Here is an 18,550-nt window from a genome sequence, read left to right as displayed (position 1 = left end):
ACGAACGTTTCCAAGGAATCAAACCCGCTGCCCAGAGCTTCGCTGGGAATCCCGACGCCGTTAAGCGAGAGAGGAGGTACCCGAGGTGCTTCCCGTCCACCCCCCAGCGCCCCTGGCCGCCCACGCAGCCCCCCGCGGCCGGAGCGTTCTCATCGCTCACGGCCAAACGACAGAGAAATATTTTCCTTTCTCCCCCCCATCTCGCCCCGTTCCTTTCTCCCAGCCGCGGTGCTGCGGCTCTCCCCAGCTCGGAGCAGCCGTGCCCCTCGGCAGAGCCCCGGGGCGGCGGGGAGCGCGGCCAGCCGCCGGGGAAACGCGGAGGTTAGATCGCGCTTAACAAAGCTGCAGGCATGTGGTTCACTTCAGCAAATTATCCCCCGGAAGCTTTTATTGAGCAACAGTTAGAGCACCGTGAATGAAGCTATTGGGAACACACACAAACGAAATGGGTAAAGAAATGCAAGTCTGGAAACCAAAATTACATTTCCCAACACCGCTGTGAAGCAGGTACTAATTTACTGTGGCTTCGAGCTATGTAATTAGTCAAGGAGACTGTAATTTACTTAAAGGACGGCACAATTTTCCTTTTATTAATTTGCAATATATTTGTAAAATAATCTTACAGCAGCTGGCTCTGCTTGAATCTGTTTCAAAAGTGTGATGTAAATACCGTCTCACACTACTTTGTTGCCTATTAGGGCTTTCTGGTAGGTGACACGATAAAGAGTAAGGAGAAAGAACACCACACGTTTATTTCTAAGATCATCATCACTCTGATAAAACTTATAGAAAGAAGGGAGCATACTTCCTGTCTGTATGCATTAAAAACAGACGTAAGGAACGAAGTAACTCAAATGAAAAAGAACTGGAAGAGTATATACACAGCGGGTACAATTTAGTGCATTTTGAAGAGCTGTATCAGCTGTGTTTAAAAGGAGTAGCAAATTCCCAAATTAAATCACCCTGTTTAAGGCAAAGACAAAGAGCAGGAGGATGCACTAAAGACCCGGGTTTTTTTCCCCTCACCTGTTCCCTTTACAAGTTGAAGTATATCCATACCTTGCTAGTAATCACACATCTGAAGTAATTTAGCTCACAGTTACTGTGAAACAATAGGAAGAGTACAAATAATCGATCTGGGATTCATTACATTTGGATCTTTCAGCAGTAAAACTACGGAGATTCTGATCTTCACCCAGCAGATTAATATTGCAGAACAGTGTCAGAAGAAAATGAACACTGTACCTAAGCAAAGTATTTATCACTGGCCTATTCACTGCTCTGCTACAGCAGGCACGAATTTACATCCAACTTGTACGTGCAATGTAACACTGAAATCCACGAGGCAGTGACTATGGGATCAAAGCTTTATTTCAACTGTACCACTGTATATCCATGGATTATAATCCTTGAGCAAACAGAATATTACAGTAATGAAGACTTTAGCATTACAAATATGTTAAAACAGCTTGCATTTGGGGTGATATTTAAGGTCAAGTTGTATCCAAACACAAATATTAAAATATTATGAAAATTACCATTATGGAGTAAATAATGTTTTCTTTCAGATGTAACCTCTAAAAGTTCATTCCATTTCAAATTTGGTTTTCTTATTTTTCAGTACCAACAAGGCTGAGCGTCTACAGCCTGACCTGCTCTATATGAGTGAAAAAGACAGAAACGAAGAACTATAAACTCAGCTTAAAATCCAGCTCCCAACTTCCATGAAAACGTGACCCTGAATAAATGCAGTCAAGAGGATACCATAGTAAGTATTAAAATGCATCTAAACCTTCTTACTATTTCATATGTACTCTCAAATGAAATTAATGGGCTTGAGAAAGATTCTGCAAAGTAAGAAATTTCTTATCCTAGGGAAAACTAACATGCCTTCTGCTACTGCCCCCACAACCAGAATAACTGAGAAAGTAAAAAACTCAGGAATGTGATGGTAGAGGTGACAAGATGGGTGAACGGGCTGTATTGTGGTTACTCATCTGTGCATAAACCTAAAAAGGGATGATTAATTATTTCTTCTTCTAAGATACTCAAAGATCAATTTACAAACAGGCAAAACCTTTGGTTTTCTTTACTGGTCTTCTCTCAGTTGCTTTCCCCCACCCACCAGAAAAGCACAACAGGCTCTTAGGGCCATTGCAGCTTATGTATACATATATTTTTAATGGAAAAGTGCAAGCAGCAAGTCAAGAAAGCAGAGTAATAGGTTATGTTCTGAGGGAAAAACACGTTTACCCAAAATAGGTAGGAAATTTAATAAGAGACAGATACATAATATATAATATGTATTTTATATTTTAATATATAAAAGCATGGGATAAGATGGGGTATAACTACACAGAACAGATATGTTTCAAGTAACAGCCTTGACATGGTGAAGAATACCCATTTAAGATCTCATTTAAAGCCGATATTAAACCATATTGGTATCAATCAGTTTCAATCAGTTTTGGGGCCTTTTTTTTTTTTTTGACACAATTAAGTTTAACTCACGTTTGTTAGTTAAATTTGTACCTATAGAAAAGCAAGTGGCAAGCCAGCTCAGACATAGTAAATGAAACTGCACTCAACAAATGTAAGCATCATGGACATCCCATATAATTGTTCCCTGCCACTGCTTGCCACAAGGTTGTGTGCCAGATCAGGGAACATCCGCTCCTGCACCTCAGGGGCCCTGCTGCATGCCCCCCTGCCCCTACCGTTGCGTTATTTCACAGTCATAAGCAATTGCGTTTATTTATAATCAGACCACAGGCCCCTCGACATGAAGGCCCTTGTCTCTGAAAGCAGTCACCTACACTGATTCCTGCTTTAAATGTTTCGCTTCATTTTTTCCTTTTCTGGACATGCTCCTATACAGTTTTCCATGCACCAGTTGTCCCACTGCTTCTAAAGCTATGCTGCAGGAAAAAAACCCACCCACCCTAATTTTCTTCTTTGAAAAGAAGATAATTTCATTTAAATCTTAATCTCTTTGCCCAATAGTAACAACAAAATAAACAGAAACACTATCTGAGCAGTTAACTGCAGCACAGAAACTACACTAACACTGCCTGCAGGTGCCTTTCACAGCACGCTACAAAATCCTCACCCATCCAGCTGCCATGCCCTCACAGTCCATCCACACACTCAGCTTCCCTTCCACGGGAAATCAAAAGGCACAAGGAGATAGTGAGCATCTGCATTGTGTCCCAGTGTTTAGGCGGAGTCGAAAGAGATAAAGACCCAGATTATTCGCACCTATAAAGTACTTAGGGGCCCAGATTTTAGTTTAAGTGATTTCCCTTTGGATGCAAAGACCAGGATGAATCCTAGTCTTTGTTAGCAACTAACTGCTCGCCCATCCCTTCATTCTGGGCATCATGTGTAATAGCTTTTCCCTTCTTGTCTGCTCAACTGGTTCCAATTATTTGCTTTTTAAATGTGAGCTCTACAATTGTAAGATCCATACACATTCCCGCTAAATCAGATTGAGAACCACATTGTGATTTTACAGAAGAAAATATTACCAAGTTGTCTTTGTGACAGAACATTGAGTAGGTATAAAATTGCAATGGTTTCTATGCCAGTTTTTTTTAAGCTCTCTGCTTGTAAGATGAAAGCCTAATTTGATATTTTTGTAGTTATATAACAGTTCTAATATTTTGTGACATTTTGTATTGTGACACTATAGATGAAATTGTCATCGGACTGACACCCTTTACTGTTTATTCCTTAATTACAACTGTTAACAACACTGCAGAGAAGCGTGCTAATCTGCCATCACATATTATGAAAACAACGTTATTGTTACAAACACCAACACCCACTCAACAGGATAATTCTAAGATGGCAGTTTCTGTACAAACTTATCAGTTTAATGGACACTTCAACAGAAAAAGTTTTAAATGAACTCTTAATATTCCCGCTGAAAACATACAACACTTCTGTATCGCCGCTGAAGTTTTGATTTTATTGTGCCAGTGATTCTTCATGCTACATATAGATATAAATAGTTTTTAATAGTAGGGTATACCTCTATGTAGCACAGAGATGCATAGATCAGTTCTCTAGTAGCCTACCAACATTCATGATCATTACATTTTCATATACTCAAACACTGGCAGAGGTGAAATTTTTTCTCCTACTTCCAGGTCAAGCGTGGAAGTATGTTGCTGCATATGAGATTAAATTTAACAATATATTGATTCAAGTCCAGGCTCTTAATTAAAAAAAAAAATTTTTTTTTCTAGGCTTCCTTTACTTAGGAAGGATTAAATTTCTGCAGGCCAAGCGATCTTCCTGCAAGGAACTTCCACTGAACTGATACTTTAAAAAGCACTGCACTAGAGCAGTGAAATTTTCATACTGAGTTAGCCCACTGTACAATCAGAACTCATTGACACTGCTCCTCTGTAGGAGGAAGCTGAGAAGCTGTTCAATGGCTGAAAATGAAAATATCTCCTTGACTTTTATATACACTTGGGTCTTAGTCACTGCCAGCTACCTTTCAAACTTTTCATGCCTAAGCAAAAGTTCTCACTTGTAGACTGTCATCAGAAAGAAAACAGCAAACAGCATTAAGAGCAGCCTAGAAGTGGCAAAAAACCCTAGACATTTGTTTACTTTTTCTTGTCTTTACCCACCCATTAGACAGGAAATAACAAAGTAGGCAGCAAGGGGTTGGGAAAAGCAGCAGTGGTTACTGAGTGAGGTGTAGGAGTTATGAAAGTGGCAATAACAAAGATCAGGGAAAACAAGATGCGGAAACTGAGTGTGTCCCTTCTACAACTACTCTCAAGGTTTTTACAGATTCCTGGTGCTAAACCAAGGCTACTTTGCCTGATGCAAACGACCCGCCTTTCCTGTTAATGGTAAATTCCTCCCTTCTCCTTCATCCACAAAGAGGCATACAGCACAGATGACTGCAGTGAAGAAAGATAATGCATGAATCTGTCTCTACTTAACACACTTATATGTAGAAGCAGAGGATTAAAAATAACCTAAAACTCTTCTCATACTGAAAAAGCAGTTGCCTTGGTGGGTTTCTATACACCAGTGTTTCTCACTTTTGATCCTAAAAGCCCCTCTGAGGATTGCTTCTCCAATACAGAATAAAAATAAATGTACACAGTGGAAGCAAATTATCCAATATAGTTCATTTTCATTTAAATGATTTAAGTTACAATTTAATGGTAATTCTGTTGCCTGAGCTGGATGATCTTGCCTGCAAAAGCCATAAATTACAAACGAAAATGAAACTAGAGTTCATTTTTGTAAATCTTCTTCTGGGCAGCTTATGTTCTGGTTTGTAGTTTTCATTTTCTTAAAACCAATAGGAACTTCTGCTCTTCCTAAAAGAAACTGTTCCCATTTGGGAAGAGATTCTTTTATGGATGCCCAATAGAGAGTCTGAGAAAGATACAAGAAAAAATAAACTTAATTTCAAAATCTGCGTCAGCCTGTTGAAAAACAATAGAGATATGGAACACATTATTAAATTTTGCCTTATGAGTGAAGCAATTCAGAAAAGAACAACGTACTTACAGATGAAATTTCAAATCTCTTGTATGATACAAAATACCAGCCTGGAAAGATTTAATTCTGCAGCATGAACAGTGAAGTGACTGAATATGCCCTCTTGTGGTAAGCAACAGATTAGTTTAGACCCTCACAGTACCTTTAATAAAATATTTTCTGTAATAATAAACTTTTCCAAAATCAGCTTTTATATTTAAGTATGTACTTACGGAATTTAATTTGGAAGTGTAGAAAAATCGTTTAATTTTATAAACAAAAATGCTAAGTAAACTGGTTACCCTTGAAAAGTTTGCAGTAATAGAGTTCAAAATATTTGAGTAAAATGTTAGACATGATAAATCACTGATGAAGTAATTGGATGCAGTAGTTGGATCACAAACAATAATAAAAAAGACTCCTTGTATAGTTATCCTGTGGTCTAGGGAAACCACTGTGGATTTATTGAACCCTTCTGCATTATGCTGTGCCTTTTGAGTAATAAATTTAACTTATTTTTATCTGTGGAATGGACATACCATTCATCATTTTTGTGTTGGTATCCTAGGGAAAACTTTTTTGTTTGTAGGAGTTTGAAGAAAATTTTAAGTGCTATATATCATTTTTTCCCACAAAATAATGTGATCAAAGAACTATATTAAGCCAACACTTTAGTCCATCCAAAGTAATTTCGTAGTAGAAAACGTTTATGGTACATATGTATTGAGCATTTTTTTCTTTACTTAAATACATAATGTAGAAGGAGCGTACCACAAAACTGAGCATCTCCCTGCAGAGTATTAGATTCCTGGCTAATCATTTTGATCCTTACATGTAACTCAGATATAACTATGGCTCTTGCAGATTTACAAAAATATTTTCTTCAACAGATTTACTCAAAGAATCTTTTTTGACAAGCATATGTGCTGTCACACAAAACTACTCCGACTTAGCAAGCTGGGGATCCATTATAGCCATAACTTTCAAAGTATATTAATACAGACACATATATGGCTGAGTGAAATATGCTCAAAAGTGTTTTGGAACAAAGCACACACAAGAATTTTGTACCATGAAACAAAGTTTTCTTTTTCCACTATTTATAGCACTCTTCTCTAGAAGTATAAAAAAGGCTGAACTAGGATCTTCTCCTTCACATAGTAACTGTTCTCTGTAAAATTCAACTGCTGCTGCAGAGTGTAGACATCCCTGCAGCCATAAGCAATTGCCTTGCATTCTCCGATTTGTGTGGACTTCAGTCTACGTGCCACACGCAGCTTAACACTTCACACAGGACAGAGGATGAAGCAGTCCAAAACTGATCCAAACAACTCTAAGGGTGTCTTGGAAGTCCTCAAGGAGTCTAAAACTACTTCTGAACAGAGTCAAAATAGGTTCAATATTAGTAGCTTGGCATCTTTCTTAGCATCATTCAAGATGTACAGGTAGCTAGCACAAAATATACCCCTTTGCCTAAAAATCTCTAAAAAAATTTAAAAAAAATAAATCACTGCATGGGCATACTCAGCGAGCACCCTGTCACAGTCACAGGAGTAGGCTATTTACAAAATGCAATGACAGACAAAAACTTTTAACAACAACCAGAACAAGAAGTAATGCCTCTCATTTAAGTAATAGCCTGAGTATTAAAACACTTGCTCTGGAGGTGTGAAACTAATGTACAATACACCTCTCTTCACAGGCTGACAGCACAGAAATCTGTACATTTCCCCTCCTTTAACAGTCCCCTAGCACACAAACTAGCGTGGGACACTCCATGCGACTATGCCTGTGGAAGCTAAGCCACCACACAACGAAGAACCCACAAACCACTGGTGCAAGAAGCACAAGTGGGGGTTTGACTCAGTGGCCCTGCGGTTAAGATGTTTAGTTTGCATCAGGAAGAGCTGTGCTTCAATTCCTGTTCACAGGACTGTTTCTGTCCTTATCATTCATTCATCACTGCATAATACTGATACAACACTCTTGAGACTAGGGAACTGAACCTGTTACATTGTATCAGGATGATACTTAGGTCTCAGAATAATTTGCTGGTAAAATTTTTATCTTTAATGTTTTAGGGTCCACAGGTTGAGAAGTAAAAATCAAGTGTTCCTGCTGTAGCATAAGGTCCCACACAACCACAAAGAAACCCTGAGAAGTGAATTTTTTTCTGTTCATGCTGATAAACGGTTGACCCTGAAAATGGGACGACCATATAAAAAAATACTAAACAGCTCTGACATAATAAACACAGCAATCTTCTGATACTCAAAATATTCATTTTTATATTTGACTTCATTTTTACACAGAAGTTTGTACAGATCTGAAAGCTGCTAAATATTTCCACCAGAATGCTCCAGAATCTAGGGACCTTGCCCCAGAATTTAGGTTCAGCTTGCTACACAGTATACAGGCCTTTGGCTATACCAGTCACTGGATTTTAAAATCAATTATTTTCACTTTAAGAACATGCTTCAGGGGGGGAAAAAAAGCAAAATATTTGGTAAACAACAAACGAAAAGACAGAGTGCTAGGACTTACTTCTAACTTAAGAGTATCAGGATCTGGAAGCAAATACACTCTTTCTTGCAGCTTTTTTTCTGCTGCTTCTATATCCTAAAACACAGGCAAAGTACATTTTAAAAACAACACTGGGAATTTTAAAAGGAAAATGCACACTCACATAAAGACATTTAAATTAATTAAATAAACCCATTACAGCTAAACTGCATTCAAATAGTAACACTAAAGTTCAAATCTTTCTGTCTAGTCATTCTGAAAACCGACTTGTACTAGTAAGACTAACATCCTACAGTTTCTAAATAATGTTTGCTGTACCTTTTTGATACAAGAATAAATTTCTAAGGCTGTTGCTGTAAAACACTGTTATTCTCTCTGGACACTAGAGTAAATTAGTTAAATTCTGTTCTATAAAACTGAAGAAAATAGAGGGGAACAGAATGGTTTTCTCTGTGCTGCATGAAGACTGAAGTATGTATTCTAGCTACTGTAACTGTAAAGTAACTAGGCAAATTATGTGCAAGATCTTTACTTCTCAAGACAAAGATGACTTGCTAATATGCATGCATAACATGTGCACAAAAATGTAGAGCTGCAGCAAGCTGTTCACCAGACAAACTTGGATGACAATGCACCTCACATAGCTTTCTTACAAAAAAATCAGTATTTGGGTTTCTGCTTGTCCAGTGGATGTGTGTGCTGGATTCACAAAGGCCTAAATACATTTTTTAGAAAAGAAACAACCAAAAAACAACAGCAACAAACAAACCAAAACATCCCCCCAAACTAACTGCCCTCCCCCTTTAAAGTTCTGACCCATTCTTGTGGGCTTAGTTCCATACCCAAACATTGAAGAGATTGAGTGGTGGGCAGATGAAGAGAGACAGAAAGGGACGTGGGAGTGGGGTGTGAAGAAGCCAAAGCTGAACAGAGTGGAGGGGGAAAGAAAGTATAGCAGATGGCAGAGTTGGGAGCAGAGAGCGGGTGTGAAGAGTACAACAGAAAAACTAAATGAGAGAGGAAATTCCCCAAAGGGACTTCCCAAATATTCACCACCACTGCCGCTGAAAAGCAGAGTGAGATTCTGAAGGAGCACATCCACAAGAGACACCAAACATGATTACTCGTATTGAATAATAGCCAATCTGAATACATCAATAAGTAAACAGTGCTCGACTCAAGTTTAGTTTGAAAAATATGACTCAAATTCAGCAGAGTATGATTAATAAAAACAAAATCCAGCCTTAGCGTTAGCTGAAGTTCAAGTTAGCAATACAGACACACTCAGTTCATTCAGTTTACACTGTCCATCTTATTTCATTAATTATTTTTGCAGCACGACTGTATTCTATTGTACGTAATTACAAACTTAATCCAAGCAAAACTGTTCTCCCTTTTCTACAGCAAAGTGCATACCCTTGTAGGAAGGAAGCTAAAGGATGTCTGAGAAAGCAAACTAAAAGTCTCATATTTAGCCAAAACCTCAGAAGGAGCTGGTGGCTACCCCTTTTCAGGTGAGAAAAAGACTAATGGGATAAACATAAAGGGGGCACATGAGCAAACATAGAAGCCATTTGAAATCACAAGGTCAAAATAACAGAGGCCAACACAGACTTAAATAACCTAAGCAAGGAATTTCTCTGTTGCATGTATTCAGAACAGATACATTATAAATAGCACCAAATTAAGCTCGTATCAGCATAAGCTTGGTTCAGACCAAGTCTGGAGAAGTTATCACCATACTGAGAAGAAGGATCAATCAGTAATGTTCACTTCATATTCATAGGATTTTCCTCCTTTCTGATTCCTTCTTCCAAATTCCTGTAGGAATTTTCACAGGAAGGAAGAACAGCAATCAAGATTATTATTTATTTATATACTCAAATAAATCATTGCAATGTTTATGGTGATAGGAAAAGAGTGTCTTGCAGGCAAGAAAGGAGACAGCAGTTGTGCGGATATGTTTAGTAGAGAAGGTCACTTTGGCATAGCCTAGATATTGGAAGTGTCTTTTTGTTGCTCACTCTAGTTTTATGTTGTGCAGTCTATTGTCATTCAGAATACTGATTTAATGACAGACAGTGAAAGAAATTTTTGCTGGAAGGTGCAGTATGCTTTAGAAAATAACTAGAACTACTGAGAAATTAGATGGCACTCCTTGTGTGTCTATACAACTGGTAAACTTCTTATGAAAAAGAAATCCCCATCATCAATATAAAAATAAATACATCAGCAGTGTAAGCTTCTTTGGAAAAAAACCCAGCAAATCTAGTATGTCACAGTACTGAAAAAAAGAGAGCATCTCACAATGCTTCCCCTAAAACCACAAGGACTGGAACAAAAACAATTCAAGACCCTTCCCCAGAGGTAAAATGGATTGCATGACACATGCATCACTTTTAGGGGACCAAATTCAGCTGTCACTTATATTGATATGAGTCTGGCAGAATCTCACTTAAATAATTCTAGAATTACATGCCTGTGAAGGAAAGCAAATTTGGTCTAAATTACCTTCCCAATACTAATTCCTGTATAGCATACTCTTTGTTTTCTATTTGATGTTATAAGCTGTTGCACAGCTAAACACAAGAAATACTACTGACAACCTGTCATAAATTAGCTTATAAATACTAGTCTAATTTCTGCTTTTATTACAACAACATTATGTAAGTACTAAATGATACAGATTTCCCAAATCTGCAGTCTCCCTCTAAAGACAAGTAAAATACTCTGATAATCATGTTAAAATACTGAACAAGTTTAGTTCCTTGCTTCCTACTGATTAGAAAATAAATTAATTTTGAAATGCTTTCCTGTGCATAAATATCAACTAACACAGAGAAAGAAAAATGTCTTTTGCTATGATCACATACTGAAAACAACTGATTTTGCTTACATGCAGAAAACCAGAAATGCAAATAAAAAAATAACACTTCATCATGTCCATGTATTTTTGAGTAGGCCAAATCAACAACTCTCCACATGGTAACTGTGAAATGTACAGTGCCTGGTATCAGGAACAATATTCTGAAGCTGGCACATTAATCAGTCTTGTTTTCAAGCTTCTCATATATTATTCTGCATAGATTTTTTTTTTCCTGTTTTCTTCTGTTATCAGAAAGCATCTGCAGGAGTGCATGCCTGTTAAAACTAGTATAAAATTAATAGATTTAAACTGATTTATGCTACTTTATCCTGCAACAGAATTTGTTTTGATACATATGTTTTTGCTTTTTTTCCATACAAACACCAACATTTCTGACACTTGAAAGGAACAATTTTGAGGATGTGACAGAAGATGGCAAATATCTGTTTAACTGCAGAAATATTTACACTCTGTATATGTCTGAGCTATTGTTAACATTTCCAATACAAGAAGCTTTCAGCATGCAGAAATATACCTTATATTTATTATGTTTGCCTGTATATGTAAACTGAGAATGCATTTATAAAATACATATAATTTATAAAAAAATGTATTTATGAAATAAAAATCTATTATAAAATGCACATTGAAAACGGCATTTATAACGGCTCAATTTACTAAATCAATGGAGCATGAACTATGAAAAAATAAACAAATTATCCACTTCTCCACAGCCTCCCACTGAAGCACCTACACATATCTATACCTGATACAGAGGGGTTTGATTGCCCCAGCCTAGAACGCACCAGTTTTCCGCAGTCCAAGTTGAAAAATCTTGCCACAGAATAATTAAGAAGGCATCCCAGATTAACTGTTCTCCCTTGTCTGCCACTCTCTAAATATAACTTCCATTTAAATACAAAGAGGGCCTTCAATAGAGTTACACTCACCCAAAATGTGAACATTTTAAACCTTAACCAGGTTGTGCATGAAGAAAAAAAATATTTTGGTGACACAAATGAATCTTGCAATTTTCTAGAATAAAACTTACAACTTCAATAAACACAATGCATGTAATATAGACACTTAATACGTAAGAGTTTAAAGAAAATGCCAAGAGGTATAGTTTTCTGCTGTTTCCTGAACAACAGACATACATTTTTCAAATGCATGCTCATGTCAGTGGTCAAGTGCAATCTCTTCAGACTCAGATGCCTAAGCTAGGGGTTCCAGAAGATGTTTTAGCATACTGGTCCCTGGCATCAAACCTAGGTCTTTTTAATTGCCCATTCTCTGACTTCTGATTAATTTACCTAGGAAACAGAAATCTTACCTAAATACAACAACAGGCATGTAGAACAGCTATTAACAGTATCATCACTAGGAAGAGCCAGAAACACTAAATACTGCTTTTACAGACTTGGAAGTAAGATTCTTTGTCACTCTAAAGAAAAGCATTAAACTGAGAACTTCTTCCACAATTTCACACAATCATAGTGGGAGAATGGTTCCCACCCTGGACTAACAACATTACAGGCTGGTTAGCCCCTATTTCCAAACACCCCCCAGTATCTTGAATCAAAATTGCACAGGTACTGTAAGACTTGTAGGTACTTGTCAGACTCAGTTCTCTTAGGCAGACGTGTAATAGCATGTGTTGCAACTCTACATGTACTTAGGAAAAAAAAAAAAAAGATAGTAGCAGCTGCCACCACGAGGCTCATATAAGAAGGGCATGGGAAAAGGTAGCAATGCCATCAGATAATAAAGACTTGTCATTTAAGACTTTTGGTCAAGTTCCAGAAGAGGGAACTGTATATAGGAGAATTCAAATGATAACTATAGAGCAAACGCTTTTTTTTAAAATCCTCTAAGCTACATAACCATGACATTTCAATGAGGTTCCTGGTAGTTGCAGAAACTTACATTTAAAAGTGCTGCATTCCTTTTATGAGCTGCATCAGCTGCTTGAGTTTGCCATGTCTTTTTAGTCTTTTTGTCTCCTAGATAAGTCTCCATCTGCTGTAGCAGCTCTGATCTCTGAGACAGTCTACAAAGGAAAACATTTTGCTAAGTGGGTAGAACATTTTTCTCAGGAGCTAGAAAATAACCTTTTTACCTTACCCAGTTTTCTCAAAACTATGGGGCTAATTAAGCCGGCTGTAGGGTGGGTGTGCTGGGGGAGGGAAAAGGTACAGGCAGACACCACCTGCTGTGCTTGTATGAAGCTATAACGTTGCAACCAGCAGTCCTCATATGCTAAGGTGCTTAGAAGCACTAAATCTCCCAGAACAGGAAAGACAGGGTGGGATGGGGTGACTTGATCAGTGCTACTCTTGCTCATTGGCAAGTACTAGTTGTTACAAGAAAAGCAGATTTTTCTGACTCATTACTGTATTTGCTTCACAATCTGAGTTTACAGGGCAACAAAGCAGCAATTCCATAATTGAGGCTACAGTGAGAGAATCCAATTACCTTCCCCAAACAGGAATTTAATGGTGACAGGAGGTTAACAATGGAGATCTTAAACCAGTAGCACCACTGGAAGTCAAAACCCTCATCAACCTAAACACCCTTAACAGCAAGCAAGGATGCTAATTCCAATAGTTCATGAAGAAAGAGTGCCACCTCCTGGAACACTAACCCCTTGTTGAAATACCACTGTGCTCTGTACAGAGCTCAAATTCACTGTTCACAGGATGGTCATGCGTGGAAAGGGAGGTCTTGCAAGGCCACGACACAAATTGCTGCGAGGCATGCCACAGCGCTGAAACAATTACTTACATCTCTCCATGTCTCCTAGCAAGGTGAACCTCCTGAGCCAAACCGGATGACATTTTCAGTTCTTTGGCCCAGGTTTGTCACTATAAAAGGAAAACCAAGTAAAATAAAATCTTCCAAAGGCATACACACATTTTTCAGTATTCAACAATCCTGTGTTAAAAAGTTGCATGCATGATATTTATACATCAGCTAACTACACAAAACCTGCAAGACATTTTTACATTATGCTTTGACTACATGCACACTATCAACGTTCACAATATGTTTTAGGAAAATCTCACTGCATTCTAATAATTTCTGAGATAACTATAATTTGACTTTCAAGTTTCAGATTTAGTATTAAGTTTTCTCAAGTTTCAGGTGCTTACAATCACACCAGCAAACTGCGTGCTTGCATGATTTGTGTATTACTGTTTACGTTAGTGATTTCTGGGCAGTAACTCTGAACACAAAGTTATTCTTGTAAATATAATTTATAACTACTTCTCACAGATACAGTGCCCTGTTCATAGAAATCTACGTTTAAGTACAGGCATGATTAAACTAAGTAACTTAGGCTACCAAACCAATTTAATTTTTGCATGCTTGAAAAATAAAGTGAAGACTTCTCTGAGCTCAGCTCTTCAGTACTGCAACACAGTACAGGATGGAATACACAGCTTAAACTGTTTACTGTTACTTTTTTTGAGATATGAAGGAGACCAACTGCCCACCGCATGCAAATCAGGATCCTACAGAACTTCTCAGAATGCTGAAAGTGTTTTAGTGTTTTTTCCACCTCAGAGGTGACTGCACCGTTGCCACGTTAAGCAAAACTAAAGAACCTATCGCATGTTCACAATGTTGAAAGGTGGGAGAACTGAAAGATCTCATGAAGATACGGTAGCATCAGGAAGGGCCTCCTCTCCGTCGAGAATCACACTTCACTTTGAAATAAGCTATTTACATGTGCATGCCGACTTTGGTGGAGGCCATTTTCTAGCGATACATGCTTCACCACACTGCCAGAGAGATGCCTGTTGCTGGCACCTCCCCTACGAGGGGCATGAGGGGCACAGCACCTCGGTACCCTTCCCTCAGCCCAGGCCTCACGCCACTCGCTAGGCCAGGTGATGTCTCTCCTCAGGAGGCAATGCCTTCACTGGCAACGGTAGAAACTGAAGCACGGGGAAGCACAACCGTACGCACCCCTTTTCCTTCAGGGAGCCTGGCTTACACAGTCACAATGAACGGGCACCCAGCCTCAGCACCCTCCGCCCGCAGCAACCCGGGGCCACCGCCTCACACACATCTTCCCTAGGCGGCGGCCAAGGTGTGAGGTGAGGTAAGCCAGGCCAGGCCAGGCCAGGCCGCTGCGGGCAAGGCCCCTCCGGCTGCCCCACGCCGAGGCCCTGCCTCGCCAGAAGCCCCCGGGAGGCGCTGGGGGGCGGCAGCAGGGACAAGTGCCCCGCCTCAGGCCGGCGGTCCTGGTGAGGCTGGAGAGCAGCAGCCGCGGGGGGAGCGGGAAGCGGCGCGTAGGAACCGCCCTTAACCCTACCACTGCGGGGGGGGGGGGGGGGGGGGGCTGGGGTGTCTACAAGCCCGTCGGAATGCACCACTCTGTAGGATTGAGGGGGGAGAAGCCAGGAAAGATAAATAAATAAATAAGCAGACCTAGTTTACCTTTAGCCTCGCCGGCTTCGAAAAGGAAAACAATCACCCACCATGGTCTCCGCGACGCCTTAACCCACCCCCCCGCTGCCATGGAGACGGCCGGAAAGGTGGAGCCCAGCCGTAGGCGCTGATTGGCCTCGTTGCGCTTCGGTAGGCGGAATCAGGCGAGGTCGGGATCCCCCTCCGGCACTGGGATTGGAGGAACGAGAGAACGCAAGGCCCAATCACTGCCGGCGGGCGGCCCGCGGCTGGAGGGCGGGCTGGCGCGGCGGCCGTTACGCCTGAGGGGGCACGCGCCGCGGCGGTGGGGGCAGTGGCGGGTGGCCGTGCTGGGCTGGAGCCCGGTGGAGGGCGGCAGCGGCTCAGGCGCTGTCCGCGGTGAAACCCATCGCTTGAACCACCCCCAGCCCTTACACACAGGCACGAGTTTTGGGGATAGCCTGGGCAAACGGTTTGGACGCTGCAGCCCGCGCACGCCGAGGGAGGCTGAACCCGCTGGGAGAGAGGTGGGGGCTGCTGGGGGTGAGCAGGGCCCCTTCTCGCCCCCTCGCCTTCCAGCTCTCCAGGCGGGGATCCTTCCCTTGAAGCCGGTTGTTACTGTCCTGCACGAGGCACAGCATGGTGGTTTTAGCGTGGGAAGCGTGCTGTGAATGCCAGCCAGGTTCTCCACATCTGTTCCCAAACCCCGCGGTGCCATCGTGCTCCCTGTGTACTTGAGGGAAGCGTTTTCTCCAGGCCTCAAAGCTGAAGACAATTTACTGAGGCTGACTGTAGTCCTTTATAGTCAATCTTTCATCAAATGTACTTGTATTAATCCACTTTTCTGTGAATGTTTTGTCCTGATTCACAGAAAACATAAACCAAACTATTCTGAATGAAATACAGCTGAAAGTACATTTTTCTTCATTTTCTTTGTTGTTGCCTGATAGATTTACGCGCGTTTGCAGCTGCAGGTGATAAAAGCTGCTCTGAAAAAGCTGCTCTCTCCTGTTTTCTTTCTAAACATTCTCTGATCCTGGTGTTTAAGATGCCTCATCGTGAGCCTTTCTAACTGCCGATGAGAAGTTTTTTCTTGTGATCCTTCAGCTCTTTTTCTACTTTTTTCCTCTGATTTTATATTTCTGCAACAAACATATTAATTCACTTCACGACATATAATTAAATATAAGTTCTTTAATGTGCTTGTCAACTTACCCCTGCTTATTGCAGCAGTCAGGATAAATGGTACTTAATTTTTTATTTTTTTTTTTACTATTGTGATTTAAAGATGAGACTTTCCAATAAATGATAACAGAGAAATAGGAATCTGTCCTCATTTCTAATGGTGTGAAAAGCTAATGGTTACAGTCTCACTAAATTTAACGGAAAGCCTAAGTGTTTTGCGTATTCTACTTTGAGCTACACCAGTCCTCTGTAATGGCAGTGATCTTTCTTTCTTGTAGCTTTTAATGAATTTCAGAAAGAATAGTGACAGATTGAAATTTGGTTTACATAAACCATTATATATGCTATTTGTGGAGAGAATGCAAAGAGCATTTTAGTTAAGCTACAGATCCTATCAATTGTTCAGTGTTGCGGAAACAGAGGCAGGATAGAAACCGTAATTTCTTAATGACTACTTTACTTGACAGTGGATGAAACACTCTGTAAGTTCATAGCTAATGAGCTATAAACACTGAATTTAGTTTTTCAGTATTAATGTTCTTTTTTCGTTAGAAGGGCAACCTAGCCTAGATCAGTTCCAAACTTGTCAAGAATATAAGCTTTACATTTATTTTTTTAAAAAAGACCATTAGTTACAGCCAGAAATCCCCAATAGCAGGCTCCTTTAAATTGGGCATTCTTTGTATCCACGAAAAGCAGCCACAGTGAAGTCGGTGAGACTTGCTGCAGAAACAGGGTTTGATAGATAGAAGTCACTTAGGTGGGGAACAGCATTCTCTTGCATGTCTTAATGCACTGGCACCTAACTGTAGTGTGCTCTGTTGTTATATGTGTGTCGTGCCGTGTGCGAAGTTCGTGTATGTCATCCTGTCTCCACCCTGTTTCCAGTTATACGGTGCATAAGTATTTAATATTTTTTATAAAAAGGTCTTTTTTCCCCCCAGATACCATGTCTTCATTAGCTATTTCTATCTTTATGTGAAGTTACTGCTGGATCACTGGTATAAAAATAGAAAAACCAGATACCTGCAAGTGAGACCTTGAGATCCGTATTTACTGCCCAATTGCGCTGATATAACTGAGTGTGCACTTTAACACCAGAGCGTTAGTCTCTCTGTTGCTTGGTCGCAGTCTGCAGTAGAAGTGTTATCCATGAGATTCTGTACTCCTTGAGTGCCTAAATATGGATTAAGGATTTACTGTTGACATTGAAATGTGGGCATTGTGACCCTAGGTTTTTCTTAACCCTGCAATTTGGTTTTATGCTGAAAATTTAGAGGGTTTTCTGAGCGAAATTGGTGAATTGTAACACTAGGTGGCACTTAAATACAGCTAACAAAGACATCTCTTGCAACACACAAAAACAGTCAAACACATTCTGTTCTAAACATGCAGTTAATTATATACTCAAAATGATGTCTTGGATTGATATTACTAAACAAACATGTATAAAATGTAATTACAGACAAGTGAAGTAAATACTGTAGGCTTATAATTGCAAGATATGTTTTTTACTTGTAATATGCTACACACCTGTGTGTAGTTTGTATAGCTAGTATTTTATTTTGTCATTTTTACTAACATTTAGAATGGCGCGATTTAGCTTTATGTGCTTTTATTTACTGCTACCAATTTTTTGCCATATGTCAGTTTTAAAAAAACTGAATGTTTTTATGTATTGGGATTTTAAAACAGGAGTATTTCAAAGGGAAAACAATAAGAAAGGCGTTTTTTTATATAAAACCACTTCAAAACCTTTTAAAAAATACGTGTGTGTATATATATATATATATTTTTTTTTTTTTTTTCCTAATTGCTTTGCTGTCCACTTCTTTCTTTACTTACCTTTTGGAGGTACACCTCTATTGCTATAGTTGCTTAATATCCACTTGGAGGTCTAAAGTCCAGCTGTTCATAAACATTTCTTAAGTGATACCATTGGTAAAATATACCAGGCCTATGGGACAGTCTGAGAGCCATGAAATCCCATCAGAGCAGCTTGCAACCATCACCTTGGGTTCTGACAGTTTTTCCTATCAACTGCAG

General features: G+C 39.7%; 1 protein-coding gene across 5 annotated transcripts in view; it reads right to left on the bottom strand.

Annotated features, from left to right (window-relative positions):
- Positions 1 to 15,451, bottom strand: part of C4H3orf14 (chromosome 4 C3orf14 homolog) — a 34,287-nt gene extending 18,836 nt beyond the window's left edge. The window contains exons 1-5 of one of the 5 annotated variants that reach the window (XM_037383094.1): positions 15,350 to 15,451; positions 13,688 to 13,767; positions 12,830 to 12,953; positions 8,059 to 8,133; positions 1,354 to 5,409 (exon numbers count right to left, since the gene is read on the bottom strand). In XM_037383094.1, coding sequence (XP_037238991.1) covers positions 5,266 to 5,409; positions 8,059 to 8,133; positions 12,830 to 12,953; positions 13,688 to 13,740 — 396 coding nt within the window. In that variant the 5' untranslated portion in view covers positions 13,741 to 13,767; positions 15,350 to 15,451 and the 3' untranslated portion in view covers positions 1,354 to 5,265. Of the gene's footprint in view, positions 1 to 1,353; positions 5,410 to 8,058; positions 8,134 to 12,829; positions 12,954 to 13,687; positions 13,768 to 14,875; positions 15,173 to 15,340 lie in introns of those variants that run through there. The other 4 variants (XM_037383089.1, XM_037383092.1, XM_037383090.1 and 1 more) reach the window with 4 other exon arrangements.
- Between the last annotated feature and the right edge of the window lie 3,099 nt (positions 15,452 to 18,550).

Source organism: Falco rusticolus, chromosome 4 (assembly GCF_015220075.1).
Source record: "Falco rusticolus isolate bFalRus1 chromosome 4, bFalRus1.pri, whole genome shotgun sequence".
Classification (NCBI taxonomy): Eukaryota; Metazoa; Chordata; class Aves; order Falconiformes; family Falconidae; genus Falco; species Falco rusticolus.
The sequence above is the reverse complement of the archived record's forward strand: the minus strand, read 5'-3'. Positions and strand labels throughout refer to the sequence as shown.